This window comes from Syngnathus acus, chromosome 21 (genome assembly GCF_901709675.1).
Source record: "Syngnathus acus chromosome 21, fSynAcu1.2, whole genome shotgun sequence".
Taxonomy (NCBI): domain Eukaryota; kingdom Metazoa; phylum Chordata; class Actinopteri; order Syngnathiformes; family Syngnathidae; genus Syngnathus; species Syngnathus acus.
The window spans coordinates 13,647,296-13,671,797 of NC_051105.1; the positions used below are offsets into that span (position 1 = coordinate 13,647,296).

General features: G+C 40.9%; 1 protein-coding gene and 1 long non-coding RNA gene across 2 annotated transcripts in view; both read right to left on the minus strand.

The window, feature by feature from the left end:
• LOC119139693 (interferon alpha/beta receptor 1b-like) overlaps positions 1-23,434 on the minus strand; it is a 198,996-nt gene extending 175,562 nt beyond the window's left edge. The window contains exon 1 of the mRNA XM_037280628.1: positions 23,209-23,434. Within this exon, the coding sequence (XP_037136523.1) occupies positions 23,209-23,248 (40 nt within the window). The 5' untranslated portion in view covers positions 23,249-23,434. The remainder of the gene's footprint in view (positions 1-23,208) is intronic.
• Positions 20,919-21,658, minus strand: LOC119139741. The gene is made up of 3 exons (XR_005101439.1): positions 21,637-21,658; positions 21,106-21,124; positions 20,919-21,004 (listed from the first exon to the last, which is right to left on the minus strand). It is a non-coding gene; the product is annotated as an uncharacterized LOC119139741 (long non-coding RNA).
• Positions 23,435-24,502: the final 1,068 nt, after the last annotated feature.

The window sequence follows — 24,502 nt, forward strand, 5'->3', positions numbered from 1 at the left end:
TGTACTGTTTTGTATTTTATAATCGAGAAAACTTCGAGACTGAATAATTTTGCTCTATTGAGATTAGTGAGTGGAATTATTGTTGTTTGTTCGAACTATTGAGACTTGTAATTCTTTTTAAAAGATTAAAGATTAAAGTCCCAATGATCGTCACACACACACCTGGGTGTGGTGAAATTTGTCCTCTGCATTTAACCCATCCCCGTGTGATTTTAATCCATCCCCTGGGGGAGAGGGGAGCAGTGAGCAGCAGCGGTGCCGCGCTCGGGAATCAGTTGGTGATCTAACCCCCCAATTCCAACCCTTAATGCTGAGTGCCAAGCAGGGAGGCAATGGGTCCCATTTTTATAGTCTTTGGTATGACCCGGCCGGGGTTTGAACCCACAACCTTCCAGTCTCAGGGCGGACACTCTACCACTAGGCCACTGAGCTGGCCTAGGCCTTGCTTATTATTAAATTTCTTCTGAATCCTTAATTCAGTTATCGATTATTTCGTATTAACTATGTTGAGCATGGTTTTATATGGAGTAATTAGAACTTTAAATTTTCTTTATTTCCCAATCATAGTCATTTTTTAAATCTGTTCAATTCTTTTTAAAGTAAAGACAGCTTTAATCCTTAACATCAGGAATTGTCAGATCTGGTTTATCTTAAACTCAGCTAGGGCGAGTGCGCGCTACTGTAAATTAATGAGTTCTCGCGGTTTTAACAAAGACAGCTTAATTTATCCGATTTAACAAGAGCCCCAAATCATTTAGGAAGATAGCCGTTGTAAAAAGGCCGCGGTCATCCTGACGCCGTGTCTCGACCCTAGTTATTCTACACAAGCGTCGCTTGACTTTAGAGGGATTGGCGTCCTAAAAAGATTAGATCCATTCCTTCAGAATTAATTTAATAGAGACGGACGGTTAGTACTCGGACGAATGTCTTCCGGTACCCGGCTTATTTTACTCTCGTCTCCCCATGAGAGCAGCGTTAGAGCGCGCAGGGACAAAGGAGAGTTTTTAACCCTTTAAACGGAGAGCCGGTCGCTTACGTTTTGATACGTAAGTGCGGATTTGACAGCTTCTCCAAGATCTCCTCATCCGACATCTTGCGTCCTTTGTCCTTTTCCGCACGATCTGGTGTTCCTCATGGGCGGGGCCGGCGGCTTGTCCTCCACCTCCCTGTTGTCGGACATTTTTTGTTCCTTTTGTCTGATGGCTGGTCAAAATCCGCAGGGAGTGGAATAGGAACGAAATATGGATCCAAGACGGTGCCACGGCGTCTGAAATGGCCCCTAAAGTGACTCCGCCACCTGTGTTACTTCATCCTGCTGCCCCAAGCCCGTCACGTTCGCGACCGAACCGGCCAAGGTGGGGTTTGTCCTGACCCACCTCACGGGCGAGCCGCGGCTGTGGGGAATGGCCGAGTATGAGAGGCAGGTGAAGGTGATCACACTGATCATGGGCAGACACAGGAGGGGAGGGGCGAGTACACAGAGACGCGAAGAGAAACCATGACAATACTAGCACAAGGAAACGAACGGAGACGGGTTGTGACAATATTTTGCACAAGTCTAAAAAAAACGTTGAGAAAATATTGACTCAATGTTATGACTCCATATATGTTTACGAATTCATATGTAGTAAAGTGTTGTTCCGTTATCTTCCATTATATGTACCATACATAACATCCCTCCTGTTGAGGCATGGCAAGGCCCACTTCCGTGTTAATATGTTACGTCAGGCACGTTCTCAGTTCCTTGTTTGTGTTTATGTAACGTTAGCATACCGTATTGTTCAGCCTGTTGTTGCCTATTCATGTCTGTTCTTGGTGTTGAATTTTGTCAAATAGAATTCCCCCTAAAATGCGACTTGTACTCCAGTGCGACTTACATATGTTTTTTTTTTCATTATGTCAAGTAACATGGTGGATGGGGAAAACAGATGGTGCAAAAAGTGAGTATTGGATTGTTCCCAGGAATACATTGGCATTGCTGAAATTCCAAATTTTAGCAGCAGATGGTGCAAAATTTGAATTGAGAGTTATTGGATAAATTGGCATTGCTGAAATTCCAAATTTTTCCAAGAGATGAGGCCAAACCGTTACATGAGACCAGAAGGGAAGTCGGGCAAAACAAGCTGAACTAGCAAAAATAGGGATAAACAGAATAACACGGGGTCGGTTTTGGGTCACACATGGAAGCACAAATGTTTGGATTTTTTATTTTATTTCTTTGCCTGGCTAAATATATTCAGTAACAGCTTAAAGCAATATTATCACATAATTGGACCAAGGTGCCCACTACTATGAATATGGTGGTGTGTTAAAAAATGTTTAAAAGGTTGATTCAAAAGTTATGACATGAAAGGGCGCGGATTGCGCAATAAAGATGCTGAACCAGCAGAGGTTCACAGCTGAGGGGCAAAAGGGCAATCAGCAGAAATTGTGCAATCCTATGCTATGCAAAGTATAGGTGCCAGTAAAGGGGGAGGGGCAGAGAGGTCTATAAAAAAGCCACCGCAGGCAACCACGGGGCTTCTCTCTCCCGAAGAGCATTAATACGTGAAGAAGCCCGCAAGAGTTCCAAGACTTTTTTCAAGCCTCAGGAATCTTAGTGTGAGACGCAAGATCGCTTGCTTGGATTAACTTGGATTTACTCAAAGAATTGGATTTGACGGCATTTCATGAGGAACTAGGTAAGGGGAACGGCTTTTTCTGTGTTTACGCGAGGGGGAGGACAGCCGTCCGGCTAGCGTCGGTCCTCTCAAGGCCAACCTATTTCCCAAATTTGAATTTTAGAAGTAAAAGCGAACTGATCACTCGACTTTATTTCCACCAAAAATAGCACACAAATGGTAGCTACCTTTTCCTACTTTTCTGATTTATGTTTTATAATCAAAAGGACTCCGGGACTGAATGATATGCAATCGATTGGTTGTTGTTGTTCTGACAATTCGATTCATTTACAGGTAGTTATTATGGTATAAAATCGGACCATGATAAATAAAATTAACGAGGGTGTTTAAATTAGACTAGTCGGATTATTGTTAGATTCAAATCCGTTTAATTGTCTGTTGGTCACGGGCCCGTCCTGTATGTGTCTCACTCGGACAATTGCCGAATTAAATTGCCTTCAAAATTATTTGAAGGATCAGTTCATCCCGTTAAATATTTCAGTTGTTCAAATATGTACTTCATTTAAGTAAGACAACGAATGTGTTTAAATTAGACTAGTTGGATTATTGTTAGATTCAAATCCGTTTAATTGTCCGTTGGTCGCGGGCCCGTCCCGTATTTGTCTAACTATAAGTCTATAAGTCTAACTCGGACAATTGAAGCATTAAATTGCCTTCAAAATTATTTGAAGGATAATTATAATTCGTTTAAAAATTTGATTTGTTTTAAAAGAAATATCATTCATTTAAACAATCGAGTTGGTTGAAGCATTTCAACGGTTAGGAGTTTATATATAGTTTTAGAATTAATGATTAATGTATTAAATTTCTTCTCAAATACTATTATTGTCATACTTCCATTAATTCGATCCTTCATCGAATAAAGACAAGTAGGCTCGCTACTTCGGCAACAAAGTAGAGCAGACCCATATAAATAGTTACTTCGGCACAACTAGGGCAAGTGTGCGCTAGATTAACAAATCCCTGAGGTCTTAACAAAGAGATTTAAAAACATCCGTAACATAACAACCGAAGGGAGCCATCATTATGGCGCGGTTATTCTGACGACGTGCCTCAAATTTGAGTTACTCAGCACGAGCGTCGTTTGACTTGAGAGGGATTGGCGTCATAAAGAGATTATATTGATTCTTTTAGAATTAATTTAACTCGGGCGGTCAGAGACGGACGAGTCCCTTCACCCCGGCTTATCGAACCCTTTGATGGGAAGCCGGTCACTTTAATAAAAAGTGCAGGTTTGACAATTACTATGCATTTTATGGCTGGTGCGACTTGTACGCCGGTGCGATTTACATACGTTTTTTTTCTTCTTTATTATGCATTTTATGGCTGGTGCGACTTGTCCTCCAGAGCGATTTATAGTCCGGAAAATACGGTATTGTGTATTGAGTAAAAGTGGACTTAATTAGCATAATAAAGTGAAATGTATAACCGATGACGTCGCAGTTATTCTCCTTATTAAACCTGTCTAACTTTAACAGTCAATGTCAGAAATCATTAAGAGTTAAGCACTGCTTTTGCATACAAGGGTAAGAAACATGACAAAGTTATTTTTCTAATTACTGATTGATTCTTGGTTTGTAACGTGTAAGCAATCTGTTAACGAACAACAACACAGTGAATGGTTTTGGATCTTTTACATTTCATCTTGAAAATATATTATTTCGATATTTCTTTATTTCGATATCTTTATTTCGAACATCCAAAACAAAAAAGAAAAACAAAAAAACAAAAACAAAACAAATAACACTCTAAAGTGCCACATAAGTCCATACAACAAACAAACAAAAAATAAACCAACAAATAGAAATAAATAAATTAAATAAATAAATAAATTAATTAATAATAATACATAAGTAAATAAAAAAAATAAAGAATGCTCGAAAAGGAGTAGGAGGAAGCATAGCTTACAATTAGATTGTAATTGTTTTAAAAAAATACGTTCTAATACAGTGTTTCCCAACCTTTTTTCATTCACGGCACACCTTTTCATTGGGAAAAATCTCAAGGCACACCACCAACACAAATCTGTTAAGTGTTACACCAGCTTCTATATTAAAATCAGTTATATTACAACGAAAGACGTAAAGTCCTATTCCTATATATGTATGGAGAGTCGAATAATTGAATACAAATAAACATTAAATATTCTTTAAATTGTATTTCTTTTTTAAATAAAAGTGACAGTTTTTTAAAAAGGTTTTAGACAGTGTAAGGAATAAACTATTGAAAGTGATTGTGATTAAAATCCAAAAGAATCAACATGACTTTGTTTACTGTTTTAGACTAGCTCCATAAATATTGCGAAAATAAGAACAAAGTCACTTTTAAAGACACTCTGCTGTTCTGACAGCAGCTGAGTGGCTATCACAGTCGAGGTGTCTCGACTTCACTGTGTATTTTATGTTGGTGAAAAATGAACAATCCAGGTTCTCCGGTTGGAACTGCATGCTCTGATTTCCATCGGACCACAAACGCACCACAGCCGTCATAGTGTCACTGTTAGCAAAAGCACACAGCAGCACACACAAACTGAATATGTGCCGATGCAATACAATCAGACCGACAACATGAAATCTCAAGATTCTCCGATTTGCCACGCATGCATGATTAGCAAGTGGCTGACCAGGCCTTGCGCTAACTGACCAGTGGTTTGGCGATCCTGTTTACAATGCGCTACGTACTTAATATTGGACGATTTCCCACGGCACAGCTGAACATCTCTCACGGCACACCAGTGTGCTGCGGCACAGTGGTTGGGAAACACTGTTCTAATACGTATATTAGATTGCAAATGTGTATGGAATTATAGACTGAATTGAAGATACTAAAATGCTGACTATGTGTGTTTCCACTGTTTAGTAACTGCTGTGTGATGGTGAAAACGAATTAATTCAGTGTGGCAGCATTTTATTGAACCAACACCAGGGAAAGCCAAATGCACAATTTGCAATGGACTGGTGAGCCTGAGAGGGGAAAAGGTTAAAAAGAAAAACACAACAAACGTATGAGGTCAACTGATGTGCCACCACCTACAAAGATACACAGAGAGAAAAAGAGGAAGCTGCTGCCTCAACAGCAAATGTATCTCAGCTAACTATTGCAGAAATGTTTGATGCCCAATGTAAATGGCATAACTCTGATCCTAGGTAAAAAAAAATTACACTTGAATTACAGAAATGATTGCCGCAGACACTCAGCCATTCACAATAATCTCAGGTATGGGTTTCAGAGGCTGGTTGGTGGAATTGAACCCAGATACAATTTACCATATTTTCACGACCAAAGGGCGCACCGTACTAAAAGGCGCAGTCTCAGTTATGTGTGCCATTGCTGTATTTAACAGACACATAGGGCGCACTGCATCATAGGCAGCATGCATGCCATGATTTACGGTAAACAAAAAAAAAACGTCACGGGTGGAAGAAAGTGAGTTCGGTTGTACTTTATTCTACTGTTTAACCATGTACTCTACTGTAGATAGATAGATAGATAGATCTTTATTGTCATTGTCACATATGTACAACGAAATTTAAAACTCACATTACTGTTGATCGATATTCATACGCAAATCCGTCCAAGTACTCATCTTCTGTATCCAAATTACCGTTTTTTTCCAGGTATAATGCGCAAAATTTAACGAATTTATTGTCCTAAAATCTGGGGTGCGCATTATACATGGGTACAATTTATTTTTTTTTTTTAAGAAAATCTCCCTCGAAATAAAACTTGAAATCACCTTTCTTCTTGTTTGTTGTCAATCGCGCATCGCATTCAGCCATCCTGCCCAACACAGTCAGTAAAATTCATAATTGACCACACATCGTTTGATGCGATGATGCAATCCTTGATGGTGTGTTATTGTCAAATATTGTTTGTTTTTTAATCTCCATCGCAAACCGGATATCTTACGGAGGCCGCCATTACAGATGCGCGGAATGGATGCGCAAGACACGTCAGCTATATAAAGAGCGAGACTTCAGTTCTCTACCTAAATGCGTATTACAGGTAATATTTTATTTCACAACACTTTGCCTTGTTCCTTTCTTCTCTGCTGTTCACTTCAAACACGCTCCATACGAACACAATGCTCTCGTATCAGACGCTTGCTCGATCACCTGCTCGTTTGCTGTCACAATGTACCCTACACAAATCCGAAACATTTCTTCGCTATCGAGTTTGCTAGCGCATGCGCAGTGATACTGACCGGCAGAATAACATCCGGTTGTTCCCAAAGGTGATCTTTTTTCTGAAATAATTTACGTTTACGGACTTAAGAGTCAAAATTTGGGTGCGTATTATACATGGGTACAGGCTTTTTTCCACCATCGACATGCCATTTTTAGGGTGCGTATTATACATGGGGGCACATTATACATGGAAAAAAACGGTAAACAGTTTTTTTTTTTTTTGATTGATTGATTCACTTTATTTCTTCACAACATCATTGATCATTATTACATGTACATAGATCACGACATTTTATTAGCATGAAGAAAAGGGTCCCCGAGTGAAGCTAAGTATAAGCTTATATAACGGGGCCCAGACAGACAGACGAATGCACAGACAGACACTCATCATACACACTCTCAACCCAGCTAACTATGGAAATATGAATTTAAATATAGGTTTGTAAAAGATGGCTAAAAAGATGGTTTTTAAAATTGGAGATAGACAGAATGACCATTAGGACTTCATCCATTCTGTTCCAAATCTGAGGTCCTCTACTTGCCACACTCATACTGGTGCGCACACATCTGCGGTACTTCCCTAGGATCTGCGTTTTACCTCGCGTCTGATGGGAATGCTGGAGTTTAGTGATGGGGATAAGACTGCACAGCATGTGGTTTCTCTTGTTCACAACCTGAAACACGACATATGTATTCTGAAATTCAAGCAGCTCAGGTAGTCTTAATAACTCAAAATGGTGGAAGAGAGGGAGGGATGGAGAATTAAACAAGACAGAGCCCCAATGACTTTCTTTTGTAGAGAGTGAAGTTTTTTAAGGTGACTAGAGAAGGTGTGGCCCCATATAACATTGCAATAGTTGAGATGAGGTTCAAATAGAGTTTTATATAAAATCAGGAGTATTGACTGAGGGAGGAAATGTCTGACTTTGTAAAATGAACCCACATATTTTGATAATTTGGATACAAAGTGATCTATGTGACATTTAAAATTGAGCGAGTCATCTATGAAGACCCCCAGGAATTTTGTAGCATTGACTCTTAATTTCTTCCCCATTAATGACAATTTGGCAGTGATTCATGTTTTTAAAATGTTTATTTAAATAAAAAATCATGTAATACGTTTTACTAGTATTTAAAGACAATTTATTGCATTTGAACCAATCAGCCACTTTAGTTAGTTCTGTATTTACAGAATCTTGCAAAATTTCAGGACTTTTGTGTGATCCAAATAAGTTAGTATCGTCAGCAAAGATAATTTTGTGAAAGATTGTGGAGGAATTTACAAATTCATTTATGTATAAAATAAATAACATTGGCCCCAAAATGGATCCCTGGGGGGACACCACAGGTTGTAGTCTTGCAAAAGGAGTTATTGTCCATTACATGAACATATTGTTCTCTGTTGTCCAAGTAACTTCTGAACCAGTCCAATGCAATACCTCTTATACCATAATGTTGTAATTTATGTAGTAAAATATCAAAATTAATGGTATCAAAAGCCTTTGATAAGTCCAAGAAAATACCAATACCACATTTCCCCTCCTCAAAGCAGTCATTAATCTTTTCGATAAGATCAATCATTCCCATAGATGCCGTACTCTTTTTTTTCTGAAACCATACTGGGAAGGAACAAGAATATTCAGCATGTCTAGGTATCCACTTAGTCTATTGTACACAACCTTCTCCATCACTTGAGAAAAAACTGATAAAATAGAAATCGGTCGGTAGTTGCTCAGGTCATTTTTGTCTCCTGTTTTAAAAATTGGGATGACCTTATATATTTTTAACTTTTTGGGTACCGTCCCAGTAAGCAGGGAAAGATTACTACAATGGGCCAAAGGCTCTACAATAATGAGCGCTTTTACCATTTTGCTAGATAGTCCATCAACGCCAACAGTATGTGAACTCCTTAAGTTAGAGATTAATTTAAAAAGTTCAGTACCATCAGTAGGTGCCATGTAAAAGGAATGAGCGTAATTACCAGTGAGAAACTGTTTAAAGGATAATCCTTGTGGTTGGCTAATTTTCTTACTGAGGTTTAGACCTATTGAGGTGAAATAGTCATTGTAATTTTGTGCTAGATTGGCAGTGGTGTAATCAGCATCGGGGAACGTAATAATTTTTTGCCTCCTGTTTAAGACTTCATCTAGCACCCTCCAGGTCTCTTTGCTGTCCCCCTTGATGCCTGTAAGAGCTGTATGTAGTGTTGTTTTTTGCTTTTCCTTATGATGTAAGTTTATTTTTTATAGGAGATATATTTGTCTTTATTAAGACTACCGTATTTTTCGGACTATAAGTCACGTTTTTTTCATAGTTTGGGTGGGGGGGTGATTTATACTGAGGAGCGACTTATATGTGAATTTTTTCACAAATTTTCAAAAAAAAAAAAAAAAAGGGAAACCGCGATAAACAAACCGCGATGTAGCAAGGGATTATTTTGACGTCAGCGTCGCGCGCAGCAGTTTTTTACATAAAGGACAAAAATTCAATCACGGGATGACAAAGATGACGAAGGGCCCAACGTACTACCAGCATCATTAGCGGCTTTGTTTGTAAGTGACACGGAGGACGAAGAGTTTGAAGGATTTAATGATTTGGAGTGACACAGAAGGTTTGAAAAACTACCGTATTTTTCTGACTAAAAGTCGCTCCGGAATATAGGTCGCATTAGCCACATAATGCACAATAACGTGAAAAAAAACATATATAAGTCGCTCCGGAGTATAAGTCGCATTTTGGGGGAAATTTATTCGACAAAATCCAACACCAAGTACAGACATGAACGAGCAACAACAGGCTAAACAATAGGTATGCTAACGTGACATAAACACAAACGATAACCTGAGAACGGGCCTGACGTAACATTCAGAGTTATTCAAATAACTATTACATAAATAACACATTTATAAAACCATCTGTGTCACTCCAATTCATTAAATCCATCCATCTTTATGTCAACAATGCCGGCTGGGTGCGCGCCGCTGACGGCGGTTGCACTTCAAAATATTCCACAGACCCATATAACGATATATAAATTATATATCAAATAACAATTAAATTAGCAATAATATTATCAAACTATCTGTGTCACTCCAATTCATTAAATCCATCGATCGTCCTTTATGTCAACAATGGGTGCGCGTCGCTGACGGCCCTTGCACTTCAAAATATTCCACAGGCCCATATAACGATATATAAATTATATATATCAAATAACTATTACCGTATTTTTCGGACTAAAAGTCGCTCCGGAAGATAGGTCGCATTAGCCATAAAATGCACAATAACGGGGCGTGCGTAAAAGCCATAATAGTTTTTCAAACCTTCTGTGTCACTCCAAATCATTAAATCTTTCAAACTCTTTGTCCTCCGTGTCACTTACAAACAAAGCCGCTAATGATGCCGGTAGTACGTGGGGCCCTTCGTCATTCCATGATCGAACCTTTGCCCTTTATGTAAACAACCGCCGCGCCGCGCCGCGCTGCTGACATCACTTGAAATTCAAATTACAGTAATCCCTTGCTACATCGCGGTTCGTTTATCGCGGTTTCTAAATTTTAAGCCACAAGCTAGCAAAATGAATAAAAACAAACATCTTTGGAAAGTTTCTTTGTGAAGGGGAAAAGGCCCAGTGATGAGAAAGAACAAGAGCCGACGACTCCCAAGAAAAAGAAAGCCACATTCAACAGACAATACCAGGAGTCCTAATTAAAATATGGCTTTATCGCGACAGGTAACTCTCACGCACTCAGCCCACTCTGCATAATATGCGGTGGCCAGCTCTCTAATGAGGCAATGAAGCCCTCAAAACTGCTTCGCCACGTGGAGACCAAGCACCCTGAACTAAAAGACAAGTCCTCTAAGTATTTTGAAAGAAAAAAACGGGAACACGAAGAAAAGAAGAAATTACTGAGGGGCAACACATCAGCAAATGCGAGCGCACTGAGAGCATCATACTTAGTGGCTAGCCATATTGCTAAGGCTAAGAAGGCATTCACCATTGATGAAGAATTGATCCTGCCCGCCACGAAAGACATTTGCCGTGAATTTCTAGAAGGGACTGCGGTTAAAAAGATAGCACAGGTGCCTCTGTCGGCTAGCACCGTGACTCGGTGCATTGAAGAAATAGCCGAAGACATTGAGACACAATTGTTGGAGAGGATTAATACATCACCATGGTACGCACTCCAGGTTGACGAGTCTACAGATGATACCAACAAGGCAACACTACTTGTTTATGTGCGATATCTTTATCAGGAGGATGTGCTCGAGGATATTTTATGTGCACTATCGTTGCCAACCAAAACCACAGCCACAGAACTATTCAAGTCGATGGATGGTTACATTTCAGGAAAACTGAAATGGTCCTTTTGTGTCGGCATATGCACAGACAGAGCTGCAACGATGACCGGATGGCCGTCTGGATTAATTGTTTGGATTAAGGAGGTTGCACTTGAGTGTGACGCATTGTGTCATTCACAGGGAAATGCTGGCTAACTGAAAAATGCCACTGGAATATAACAGCGTATTGAATGATGTCGTTAAAGTTATTAACCACATCAAAGCACACGCCCTTAACTTGTGCCTGTTTGAACAGTTTTGTGAGGAGATGGACGCGGAGCACCAACGCCTTCTCTTATACACAAAAATAATATGGTTATCCCGAGGGAAATCGCTGGCCAGAGTGTTTGAATTACGAAAGCCGCTGCAGAGATTTCTCTCTGAGAAAAAGTCACCGCTGGCAGCACATTTCATTGACAAGGAATGGGTCGCAAAACTAGCTTACTTGTGCAACATATACAACCTGCTCAATGAACTTTATCTGTCACTTCGGGGGAAAATGACAACTGTCTTCAAGTTGGCAGATAAAATAGCTGCATTTAAAGCCAAACTGGATTTGTGTGGACGGCGCGTGAACAGAGGCATATTGGACATGTTTCAAACATTGGCGGAGATTTTGGGTGAGACTGAGCCTGAGCCTTCATTCTCCCAGCTGGTGCACGATCACCTGTCTTTGCTTTTAAAAGAGTTCGAGGTACTTTCCAACCACAAAAGACCCACAAAATGGCAAGGAATGGATCTGCGACCCTTTTGTCAACAGACCAGGTGACTCCAGCATGTCTATGCAAGAAGAAGATCAACTGCTGGAGATCGCAAATGACGGCGGACTTAGAATTATGTTCGAGACAACAACTCTGCCGGTGTTCTGGATTAAAGTCATGGCAGAGTACCCTGAGATCGCCACAGCAGCACTGAAAACCCTTCTGCCATTTCCGACATCCTATCTGTGTGAAGCGGGGTTTTCTGCAGTGACAGCAACCAAAACAAAACTATGGAGTAGACTGGACATAAACAACACACTTCGGGTGTCATTATCTTCCATTACACCGAGATGGGACCGTCTTGTTGCAGAAAAACAAGCTCAGGGCTCCCATTGAGTCATCGTAACAATGAGTTAAAATTTTCCTGCACTATATATTCGTTTTTGTGTTGTATCTGTACCTTATTCGTTCATTCATGTTTAAACGTTATCATAGCGACCAGAGTCAAAGAGTGTTAGGGGCAGAGTGGATATTACTTGTTGTTTCCGCGATGTTACGATGCTGCTAGTAAAGTTGCATTGGATTTGTTTTTGTGCCAGTCGTACCATTTTATTTTGTTGTATTTATTCGCCACACCTTAAAGGCCCGTAGGCCCTAAGAAGAGGCTACAACTTCCAAGAAAAAGACAACTGGATTAAACTCAAGACAGAATATCCCGAGATCGCCACAAAAGCAATGAAAACCCTGCTTCCCTTTCCAACAAAATTTGTCTTTATGAAGATGGGATTTTCTGCGGTTACAGCGACCAAAACAAAGCTACGGAGCAGATACTTAATGGTGAGTTTAATTTTTATGCGCTTTGTATGTTTTTATGCCAGTCGTATCATTGTATTTAATCGTATTTATATATTTATTATAAATGTATTATTTAATTATATGAATGTATTATTTATTTATATAAAGCCAGGTCCGCGAAAATATTTCTGACATGTAACCGGTCCGTGGCGCAAAAAAGGTTGGGGACCACTGCTCTCCGTGACAACGTCAAGTCCTCTGATTGTTTTTTTTTGGTCCCGATCTACGTCGCGGAAGCCACTCAAAACAATGGTGGCTAAGGTACTCCTCATCGTGTTACGTATAGTCCTCTGATTGTTTTGTTTGTCCTGATCTACGTCAACGCCTGTATATTACGGAAGCCGCACAAAACAACTTTACAGATTTTTTTTATTTGGTCCACACAAAAGGCGCACCTTCATAAAAGGCGCACCTTTGTTTTTTGAGAAAATTAAAGGCATTTATGTACGCCCTTTGGTCGTGAAAATACGGTAAAAACTGAGACGCACTACCGCACATAAGTCCTAGATCATGTAGTTTCATAAGTAAATAAAAGCAGTGATTGGAAAGGATGCTGGCCCTTTTGTATCTTTCACAACAGACTGTTGGTCTGGGGACAGTGGAGCTCTGATGAGTCTAACTTGTCATTTCATTAACGACAACTGGGAAAGGAAACAAGTCATCCGAAATGCCAAGGCCATGTCTACCTCCCACACTGGGGAGTACATCAGCAACATGTTCATCAGCCTGCTGAAGTACTGGGACGTCAGCCATGACAGGGTTGTACTTGTGCTCCGTACCAGTGGTGCTAACATAGTTAAGGCCTCAGATTGGCAGAAATACCTGATCATAACCTGTTGTGGTGACCAACGGCATCAACAGTCACATTAATGCCAAGTTGAAGAACATAGGTAAACATTTCAACCCCTTTGTGCTTGCAAAGCAGAACCTAAATGAATAGGGTGAGAGGCTCGGTCATCCGTGAGGGACTCTGAGTCGAGCCACTGCTCCTCCACGTTGAGAGGAGCCAGATGAGGTGGCTTGGGCATCTCATTAGGATGCCTCCTGGACGCCTCCCCAGGGATGACCCAGGAGCTGGAGAGACTATGTCTCTCGGCTGGCCTGGGAATGCCTTGGGATCTGCCAGGATGAGCTGGACAAAGTGGCTGGGGAGAGGGAAGTCTGGGCGTTCCTCCTAAAGCTGTTGCCCCCACGACCTGACCCTGGATAAGCGGTAGAAGATGGATGAAATAAAAAAAAAGACCTTGGCCTCCCCCAGCACAGTCTCATTCAGTTTGAACCCACTCCATGTTCCACATGATGCAGAGAATACTGGAGCAGAAACATGCAGTGAACATCTATGCTGAAGAATATGAAAAATTTTATACTCTAAGTGCAGATCAGTCGGACTGTCATGTCTTTGTTTTGTAGTCTGTGATTATTGTTACGATCCAGCCTGAAGACTCCTTCGAGTTGGTGAATTCTTCATCAGATCCTGACATCCGTCCCCTAGTGTCGACTATGAGCACAACCATGTCGAGCAAACAACTCGGGTCTCAGCGCTTCTCCAAGTTTTCAAGTTGGACACAGCAAAGCTCTTGGTTCGACACCACCATGAGAAGACAAAACATCAGGGACGACTGTTCACTGAGGGCGCTGCGCGGGCCGCCGGTTTCTGGATAATTGGCGGCAAAAGGCGTGTGAGCAGCGTGATCCACGGGTGTGTGACATGTCGCAAACTGCGTGGCACCCCCCAAACACAGAAGATGGCCGACCTTCCGGCAGACCGCCTCTCTACCGAACCTCCATTCACAAACGTGGGCATCGATGTGTTCGGACCATGGACCGTATCTTCACGCCGTACGAGAAGTGGCCTCGCTCACAGTAAGCGGTGAGCAGTGTTATTTATGTGCATGAGTGTACGAGCCGTCCACATCGAAGTCATTGAATCCTTAGACACCTCAAGCTTCATCAACGCCCTCCGGCGTTTCCTTGCCATCAGGGGCCCTGTGAAGCGCATCCGTTCTGATCGAGGAACCAACTTTGTCGGCGCTTGTAAAGAGCTGAAGGTCCCCTCGAACGTCGACAACGCTTCGGTCGAGAAGTTCCTCCTGGACCAAGGATGTGCATGGAAGTTCAATGTTCCACACGCCTCTCACATGGGGGGTTCATGGGAGAGGATGATCGAGACTCAGCCACGAAGCACTCTCCAAGCACTCTGTCTCTAAGACAGACGGGTCAAAACTGTACCAGCTTCCCATCTCCGAGACGGTCCTCCTCCTTGCCCCTGATAAGAAACAGGAAGAACTGTATAATGGACCTTTAAGGTTGTGGCAAAATGCCAGACGGGGAGTGTCATGTCTTTGTTTTGTAGTCTGTGATCATTGTTACGATACTCTAGTAAAAGTCTACTGGCCCTTTAAGAGTAGGTCACGTGACTAGAATCAGGAAGTAAGCAGGGCAGTAAACACACGTTTCAGCACGGTGTTGAAAGCGAACGCTGCTTGTTCCATTCTCTCCTGCAGTTCGGCAAAACTACTGCCTAAATTTTGCGTTATACAAGGCATCGTTGGTATGTACCTTAGTTTTAAGTTATGTACCGAAATACATCTTTTGAGTTCTGAAATTATAGTTTCCTGTGATGTTAGACGATCTGTTGGGAAAGCTAACGTCATGTTGGTTAGCCAGTCTCCTGCCGCCCTATTGTAGCCGTAGTCAATGTGTTCATGTGTAATAAGTATATAAATAATGATTCACTAATTCATAGTTCAAACAGACAAATACAATTAATAAACACAGTGATTGTGTTACTATACAGTGATTCATAAGATAACAGTGTGTTTGTTACAGTGACGTGATACATATTTCATATTGCGAATGTTAAAGGCATGATTGAGATTTCATATTGATTTACCGTAATTTTCGGACTATAAGTCACGGTTTTTTTCATAGTTTGGGTGGGGGGGCGACTTATAAGGAGCGACTTATATATGTTTTTTTTTCAAAAATGTTCCCCAAAAAAAAAAAGTGAAACCGCGATAAACGAACCGCGATGTAGCAAGGGATTACTGTAATTTGAATTTCAAGTGACGTCAGCAGCGCGACGCGGCGTGGCGGTTGTTTACATAAAGGACAAAGATTGATCACGGGATGACGAAGATGACGAAGGGCCCCACGTGCTACCGGCATCATTAGCGGCTTTGTTTCTAAGTGACACGGCGGACGAAGAGTTTGAAGGATTTAAGGATTTGGAGTGACACAGAAGGTTTGAAAAACTATTATGGCTTTTACCCACGCCCGGTCCTACTCTAAGGAGCTCTCTTTCACCTCCGTGGATGGAAGTCGAGGGCCGGCGCTCGGCCGGGTGGCTGTCCGGGGACGGTGGATGGGGCTCGGTCATGGCTTTTACGCACGCCCGGTCCTATTCTATGGATCTCTCTTCCACTTCCGTGATTGGAAGTCCACGCCGCCACACGCCTGGAAGTTTGTTTTGTTAAATAAAGAGCCGTTTACCAAACCCACGTCTTTCCTTGTACTTTCTTAAGGCTACAATATAGTTATATACTAGATCTGTGGAATAACGACGAGGCTGACGTCAGGGCTCACGCGCGGCGTTGTTGACAAAGGACAAGGAATTTGATCGATGGATTTAATGATTTAGAGTGCACAGATGGTTTGATAATATTATTGCTTATATAATAGTTATTTGATTTCTAATTTATATATCGTTATATGGGCCTGTGGAATATTTTGAAGTGCAAGCGCCGTCAGCGGCGCGCACACATTGTTGACAAAGGACGATCGATGGATTTAATGAATTAGAGTGACACAGATGGTTTTATAAACGTGTTATTTATGTAATAGTTTTTTTTAAATAACTCTGAATGTTACGTCAGGGCCGTTCTCAGCTCTTCGTTTGTGTTTATGTCACGTTAGCATACCCATCGTTTAGCCTGTTGTTGCTCGTTCATGACTGTTCTTGGTGTTGGAGTTTGTCGAATAAATTGCCCCCCAAAATGCGACATACTCCGGAGTGACTTATATATGTTTTTTTTCACTTTTTTGGGCATTTTATGGCTGATGCGACTTGTACTCCGGAGCAATTTATAGTCCGAAAATTACGGTAATTCATTTAGTTCATATGACTGATTATACGAGGTGGTTTGTATTCCCCCAGTTTCACCCTTTCCCTTGTTATTAAACCAGGAGTCAACCTACAACCTGGGCTTCAGAGTCTTGATGAGTGGAAGTGGTTGAGCTTACTGTCTTTGGATATTCAACATATTTGGAGGGCAGGATAGGGCCATAATATCAAATTTGATTGACACGCGTCAACTGGTTAAGGAAGTTACACTAGAGGTCAGCAAATTGGAGGCTTCCATCTCCTGTGTCATCCCAAGCATTGCAGTGCTGAAGATGGTGATTCAGGCAGAGTTAAACTTAAAGTCCCAATGATTGTCACACACACATCTGGGTGTGGTGAAATGTGTCCTCTGCATTTAACCCATCCCCGTGTGATTGTGATCCATCCCCTGGGGGAGAGGGGAGCAGTGAGCAGCAGCGGTGCCGCACTCGGGAATCATTTGGTGATCTAACTCCCCAATTCCAACCCTTGATGCTGAGTGCCAAGCAGGGAGGCAATGGATCCCATTTTTATAGTCTTTTGGTATGACCCGGCCGGGGTTTGAACCCTCAACCTTCCAGTCTCAGGGCGGACACTCTACCACTAGGCCACTGAGAGGATCGTAACACAAGGGGGATCAAAACATGAAGCAGACAATGCTGCAAAGTTTGCAGGAAAGGTTTGGCAGGATGGAGGAGGCAAAATGTTTGGTGCTAGCAACACTACTGGATCCTTGATATAAGAATCATGTCTTCTTTACAGTGGACACACTTACCAAGGGAAAACAATAGATAAAAGAAGAGCATGCCATTGTGTCAGAGCAACTAACAGCCACCACTGAAGACCAAGGATCAGATCCAAAGCAGAAAAGGGTGGAAGGTGAAGAATTGCCTGGTCCCTCAAGTGTTCTTGAACAAATGTATGTAAATATCTTGGGGCCACATGGGACTCCTATGCAGGAGAATGATGATGAGCATCACATCTCTGAGCAGCTTGATCAGTACCTCCGTGAGCCTATTGATTGACTGACAGACAGGTAAACCACCGGAATGCTGCTTTCACCACTGGCATGGAAATTTGTCTGTCCCCTTTCTCTGTTCCCAGCAAAAGATTATTTAGTGAGATTGGGAATATTTATGATGACAAGAGGAGCCGCCTCGCAGGAGAACATGCAAAACAGTTATGTTTCTTGCATGACAAATGACATTCTTAACCTGGGAGTACTGAGATTTTTTTAATTTTTGATGACGTAAAGTTTTGATGAGCAAGTTATTAATGATAAAATTACAGTCAAAAGTTGTTGACTAGTATTCTGGTTTGAAACAGGTTAATATGGTAATACAAATTTAAACCCCAGTCTTTGTAAAAAGCTTTTTGTACATTTGATTTTTAGAAATCAATAGACGAATATAATAAAAGCTGAATAAAACATACACATACGTAACTGCACAGCCTAAATTCTGATTTGTATAGAGCAGTGGTTCTTAACCTGGGTTCAATCAAACCCTAGGGGTTCGGTGAGTCGGTCTCAGGGGTTCAGCAGAGCCTGCACTGCGGAGGTCCGAACATACCTGATTTATCGTGTAAATTTGTGATGACGCATATCTGAACTGGTCTCGCAAAGGCAACAGCAGAAGTCACACTGATTTGCAGGTGTGAAATTTGTTGTGAGTTCATGCATTGTGTTGGTTTTGTTCTTTGAACAAGGTGATGTTAATGCAAGGCTCATTTTGAGCACCAGTAAAAAACATTGTCTTGAATTTGAAAAAAAAAAAATTTTTCACTAAAGAGGGCTTCGGCGAATGAGCATATGAAACTAATGGGTTTCGGTACTTCCAACAAGGTTAAGAACCACTGGTATGATGATGGAATAGACTAGCAGTTATTTCTGCAAGTCTTACCAGCACAAAGATTGTTTTAGGTGCCAAGCGGCCGTGCCACCCTCTCGCCTTCAGAGGGTCGTTCGCCCAGCAGGTGCAGATACTGCCACATGCAGGGCGGCCCAAGAAAGTGCAGCTTTACAGTATCCCCAATCCAACCCTTAAATTCTGAGTGCCAAGCAGGGAGGCAACGGGTTCCATTTTTTTATAGTCTTTGGTATGAGTCGGCCGGGGATCGAACCCACAACTTCCCAGTCTCAGGGCGGACACTCATACCACAAGGCCACTGAGCTGGTATAGAGGCTTTGCAGCTGACGTCATCACCCGCGCACATTAGCTTGGCGGCCATCTTGCCGGTCAACATTTCAGTGCCGGTCAACGACTCACACACGCTTTCTTGTTACATCTGCTGCTATTTGAGCTTGAAAATGCCGGAAACCTGCTGTGCTGTTGGATGTAGCAATAGACGAGGCGATAAACCAAATCTTAGCTTCTATAGATTTCCGGCAAACATCCAAAAACGCGATAAATGGATCGCGGCGATTCGTCGTGAACGATGGAAACCTACGATTTACACAAGGATATGCAATGAGCACTTCATATCAGGTATGTAAACAAATTATTCACCCCTGATTTGTTTCACAAAATGTGAAATAATACAATATGGGATGATACAAATATGATTGTTGAAAATGCTGGGTGCATTTTTAGAAAGGCAGCAAGAGCAGCAAGGCAGGGAATGGGATGATTTCTTCAGTTCACCCCCCCCCTCCGTTTTTATTTTTTGTTTATTTTTTCATGATGCTTCATCTGATTGGCTTGAAAACTTTATCAATGTAAATATTGAACTTCATATTGGAATTGAACAATTAATTCTCATGAGTGAATGCATTAGGAAATTTCAAAAGAAATTATGAACCTTGTGAAACAATTTTTTTTAATGAAGCATTTTTGAACAAGAGGCTTTTTGTTACTTCATTTGGCACAAGGTAAAATCTACATTGATAAAGTTTTCAAGCCACTGGCACAAGGTTAACATTTTTATTGGTTAAGTTTTCAAGCCAATCAGATGAGGCATGATGCAAAAATAAACAAAAAATAAAAATGGTAGCAACTTGAACAGACAGGTACAGTATCTGAATGATTTCACTCTATTGAGTTTTTTTAATATGTCAAGTTATGAAATGCCATTACGAAACAAACTGAACTGGGTATATCCCCTTCAACAACGTGCTTAATTATTTATGGTAGTCATTATGAATAATGTGATTGTTTAATTGTTTCAGGTGCAAAAAGCGAAGATCCACTATCCCCAGACTATGTGCCAAGTATATTTGAGCATACCCAGTCACCTCACAAACGAAAACTCAAATGTTCATTGAAGATCTTTGAGAGAAGACAAAATCTCAAGCAGCGCAAGAGAGACCGCGAGAGGGCATTGGCAGCAGCAGCAGCACTTGTCAATATTTCCCAGTCTGTCCCTTGTGAAAATGATCAACTACCCGCTGGTGAAGATGTGATGTTGCTTGGCCCCTGGACTCTTCTTCAACCGCAGATATCTGAAAAACATTTTAATAAAAATTGTTTTCACTATGATTAGATTATTTGTAACAGGTTGGAGAACAATAAATTATTTATGATATATATATTAATTACTAAGTGCGAAAAAAATACAAACCTGCTCTCTGGTAATGGAATGTAACTTTTCCAGCTCTGACCGGCATTTTAGTGCAAGTTCATCTGGGCTGAGTTTCATATTGCCAGAATCGTACAGCTGTGAGAGAGGTACAGGAAGCTTTCGCTTCACTGCCCTTGGCACAAAGTTGTCAGCATAGTCAGGGACAATGCTCAAAATTGCTGGTCTTCCACCGCATTCAGACAAAGCCTTGTAAAAGGCAGCTTTCTGCTCTTCAGTTGGTGGAGGAACATTCAGCAGTTTTCTCGCAGCACTTTCCTCAGGAGTAGAAACTTCTGACTTTCGTTTCTGGGCTGGACGGGCAAAATCGATATTGCATCCTTCAGCATATTCTATGTGCGATGCTGATGGTTTCAGCCACTGACAAGGTAGTGATGTGCATGAAGTGGCCGTCTTCATACGTATTAATGTCTCTAGGGCGAACAGGGATGGTGCTGAATGTGAACATGTTTCACCCAATCCAGCCATGCAGGTACAGTGGCAGCACAAGATCTGACCATCTTTCGCTATTGCTACCCAAGGTCTGAGGGGAGGATCATTCATCCGTTGAGAGTGTTTTACCTGAAACAGATAATATGACATACCTTATATTATTATCAGTCCCTAATTTGGATATAATATACAAGGCTAGACCGCTTACTGTCCATTTATGCATATTTTACCTGGCATTTGGTAAATTTTCTCATGAATCATTCATTAAATTAGCTTGAAAATTTAAACCTGGTTCATTTTGAGCAAGAGACCAAAAGGAATTATCAAGCATGAATTCTAAAAAGTATTTTTGTAGAAATTGTTGCATAAGCTCTATACTGAATAGTTGGAAATTATGTAATGTTTTATTGTAGGAATTAATTTCTCAGATTTCAATATGATATTTTCCTTACCTTGGTCATGAGAAGAAATCGATTCTTGTTTGGAATCTGCCATATCAGCCCATCATGCACAAAACCTGCTGTAAAATACTTGTAGGCATCCAGACTCTTGTATGCCTTAAGGTCCTTTCCAGTGTACGGAGATGGTGAATCGACGAGGTAATTATAAATATCTGGATATCAGAGATCAGGCAGGTCGGCTGTTGCAAAATGCTCAGGTGATTTTAGCATGCTTCTCGGTAAAAGGTACGGATCCGTTGTGCCAACAAGGTTCAACTTCTCTCGGTAACGTTTCTTGGATTCTTCATCCAAATGCCCAACTTCATTGGATAGCAAATCAGCCATAATTCGGATGAAATCGGTGAAAATGTAGCGCAGAAATCAAACTGAATCTGTACGAACACGTAGGAACGAGCTGACCGGTTGACCGCCAAGATGGCGGCATAACACAAAATCACGTGATAAAATCACGTGACTGCAAAGCCTCTATACCACTGGTATAGAGCTGTTGCTGTTCATTGTTGCAAATACATGTGGACTACATTTAACTAAGCTCCATATTGTGGTAACTCGGGACTGAGAGGTGAGAGTGAAACAATGAAAACACACCATTGTGATGCATCCATTTGAAGGTGTTGTTCTGCAGGTTCATTGTGTTCACTGTCCTCTTGTTCTGGGTCAGATTCTGGCTCGGACATGTGTGGTTTTATGGATAAGTCTTCTTCTATTGACATCATTTAATCATTTAAAAAAGTTTGTGCTACGACGCAAGATAACTGGGCCTAACTGTAACAAATTACAAATATGTCGACCGGAAAGGGAGGCGCACATCTTGCGGCCTGGAGGGGGCGGGGTGTGAAGTATCTCTTGCATTAAAAGAGACCGCACTAAAACAGCTTGCTCTGAGCCGCACCTCAGAACAAGTAGAAAAGAGGGACCTGTGATGCAATCAAAACGAGGAATTCAGACAAAAGCATCGCTGTTCCACTTTATACAGACCACAACTGAATGTGTAAAACGTAAAACAATAGAATTTATTACCGTGATATGTGGGCTTTAAGAGTTTTCAGTTTGTTTTTTTGTTACCCTCAAGTAAAATGTTTTTATATAAAGACTTAACAAGTCTCTTGCTCAACTTTGTTACCCTGCTCATTTGGGACCTAGAACTGATCCCTCACTAAGATAGTGAACATGTACTGGCAATTCATTTGTTGCACATGCATGCAGTCGTTTATAGGGTAAAAACAATTGGCACCCCCAAGCATTTCAGGTGCTCACCCCCTTGACAGAGGTCTCGTGATGGGTTTGCATACACCTACGTATCATTCAAAACTGTTTGTCGTTTCGTTCTCACGCTTACACAGATGATCTGCGGGTTGCTTATTGATGTCCATGTATGCTTTGTTTTGCTTTAAAACACAAAGATGGATATGCTTTCTTGAAGAACTAAGAAAATAAGACATTTCAGTGTTCACAAGTATTCACAATCATTCACAATCAGAGGGTTTGTACTTGTGCAATATTTTTCCTGACAAGTAGTGTGTGTGTGCGTGTGTATGTGTGGGTGTGCGTGTGTATGTGTGGGTGTGCGCGTGCGTTTAATGTCGTCATTGGGCAATTAGCAGGCTACTTAAATGTTACTGTTAACCTGTGTGACGTTTTGATTATTTACTTCTCTGGCTACTAGGAACAGGAGCTGCTGAATGCGAGAGAATGATTATTTGCTCTACGACTACGTATACACTGTACACTTCTGCAATGAAGGGTACACCCCGACCCAAATAACGTTGAACTCATTGAGTAAGAGTTCCTTAACGTTTTATAAATAATGGCACGTTAAAAATTGTCATGAGTAGTTCAAGAGAACAGAATTTGGTAAATTTTGGCACTTACCTTGCGCGACGAAGTGAAAGCATATTAGGAGGAAAGCCATTTTGACTGCATCATTTCATACTGCCAAAAGATTCCAAAACCTGTTAAACTATCTTAATCAATTGAATTTGTAAGACATCTGGGGTGGGGGCAAAGGTAAATTCGGCTTCTAACAAACCCCCTACTCTCACGCGCTCTCTCTCTCTTTCGCTTTCTCTTTCTCTCGCTCTATGACCACCTTCAAACAACTTTTACCGTGCACTACCGCCGTCTTCAGATAGGAATGCGGATGAGGCTACGGCTGATCGTTCCCGCCGTGTCTAGATTATGATTTCCCGCACGAGTCAAAAGCTCCAAAATCCAAAATTAAGTAAAAGTGCAACTAAAACCGAATATAAATTTAAAAGTAATTTAAACCTGTGTAAATTAATATTCAATTGTTTTGTATAATCATAATGTTTTTTATTGCAATATTTATTTTTATATGTATTATTTATTTATTTTGTACTTGTTTCTCTTATATTTAGTATTGTGTTTTGATGTTCTTAATTGGATATTTTTGGGTTAAATTTTCAATCCAGTTTGTTTGTATTACTTTTTACTCCCACTTTTACTTTTTTATTTTAACAGATTTTGTGAAATACAGAAGGAAATGTTATTCAAATGAGGGTGCAATCTTGGGCAGAGCCAGTGTAGGTACCAGACCTATTCGCGTATTCACATTGGCTCGGGGCCTGAGCCTTTTGATGACGTCACACTAGATCACTGGCTGGAAGACAGTATGATTTAAGATTGTGGTTGGTCTGTTTTGCGGATATGGGAATTTTTTTTGAACATCTGTGTCAAACATACAATATATGACAATATCGTGTATCATAATAAAATACTAAATACATACAATACACAGTGTACACTGTGGCAGAAGTGAGGAACACATTTGTATTCCATGACTGTCTACCAACAACTGTGGCTGGGCAAACTTTTTGACTTGCGGGCCGAATTGGGTTCTAAATTTTGACCGGGGGACCGAACCAGGAGCATATGGATGTAGTGTTTGTGTGAAGTAATAGGAATGACATGTAAAGGTCATTGCATAAAAGGTTTTTACTTTTAGTAGGTAGTAAAGCATGGATAATCAAAAATAGCTTTTTCAAAACAAATGCATTTATTAACAGCATTAAAAAAAAGATTTTACCCCAAAACTACTATGTGACTCTCATTAAATACGACACTGTTATTATGAATAATATTTCCATCACTTCAGCGCCTGCAGGTCAGATTTATGAAAGATGTTTATCTAATGAGGCGAAATCAC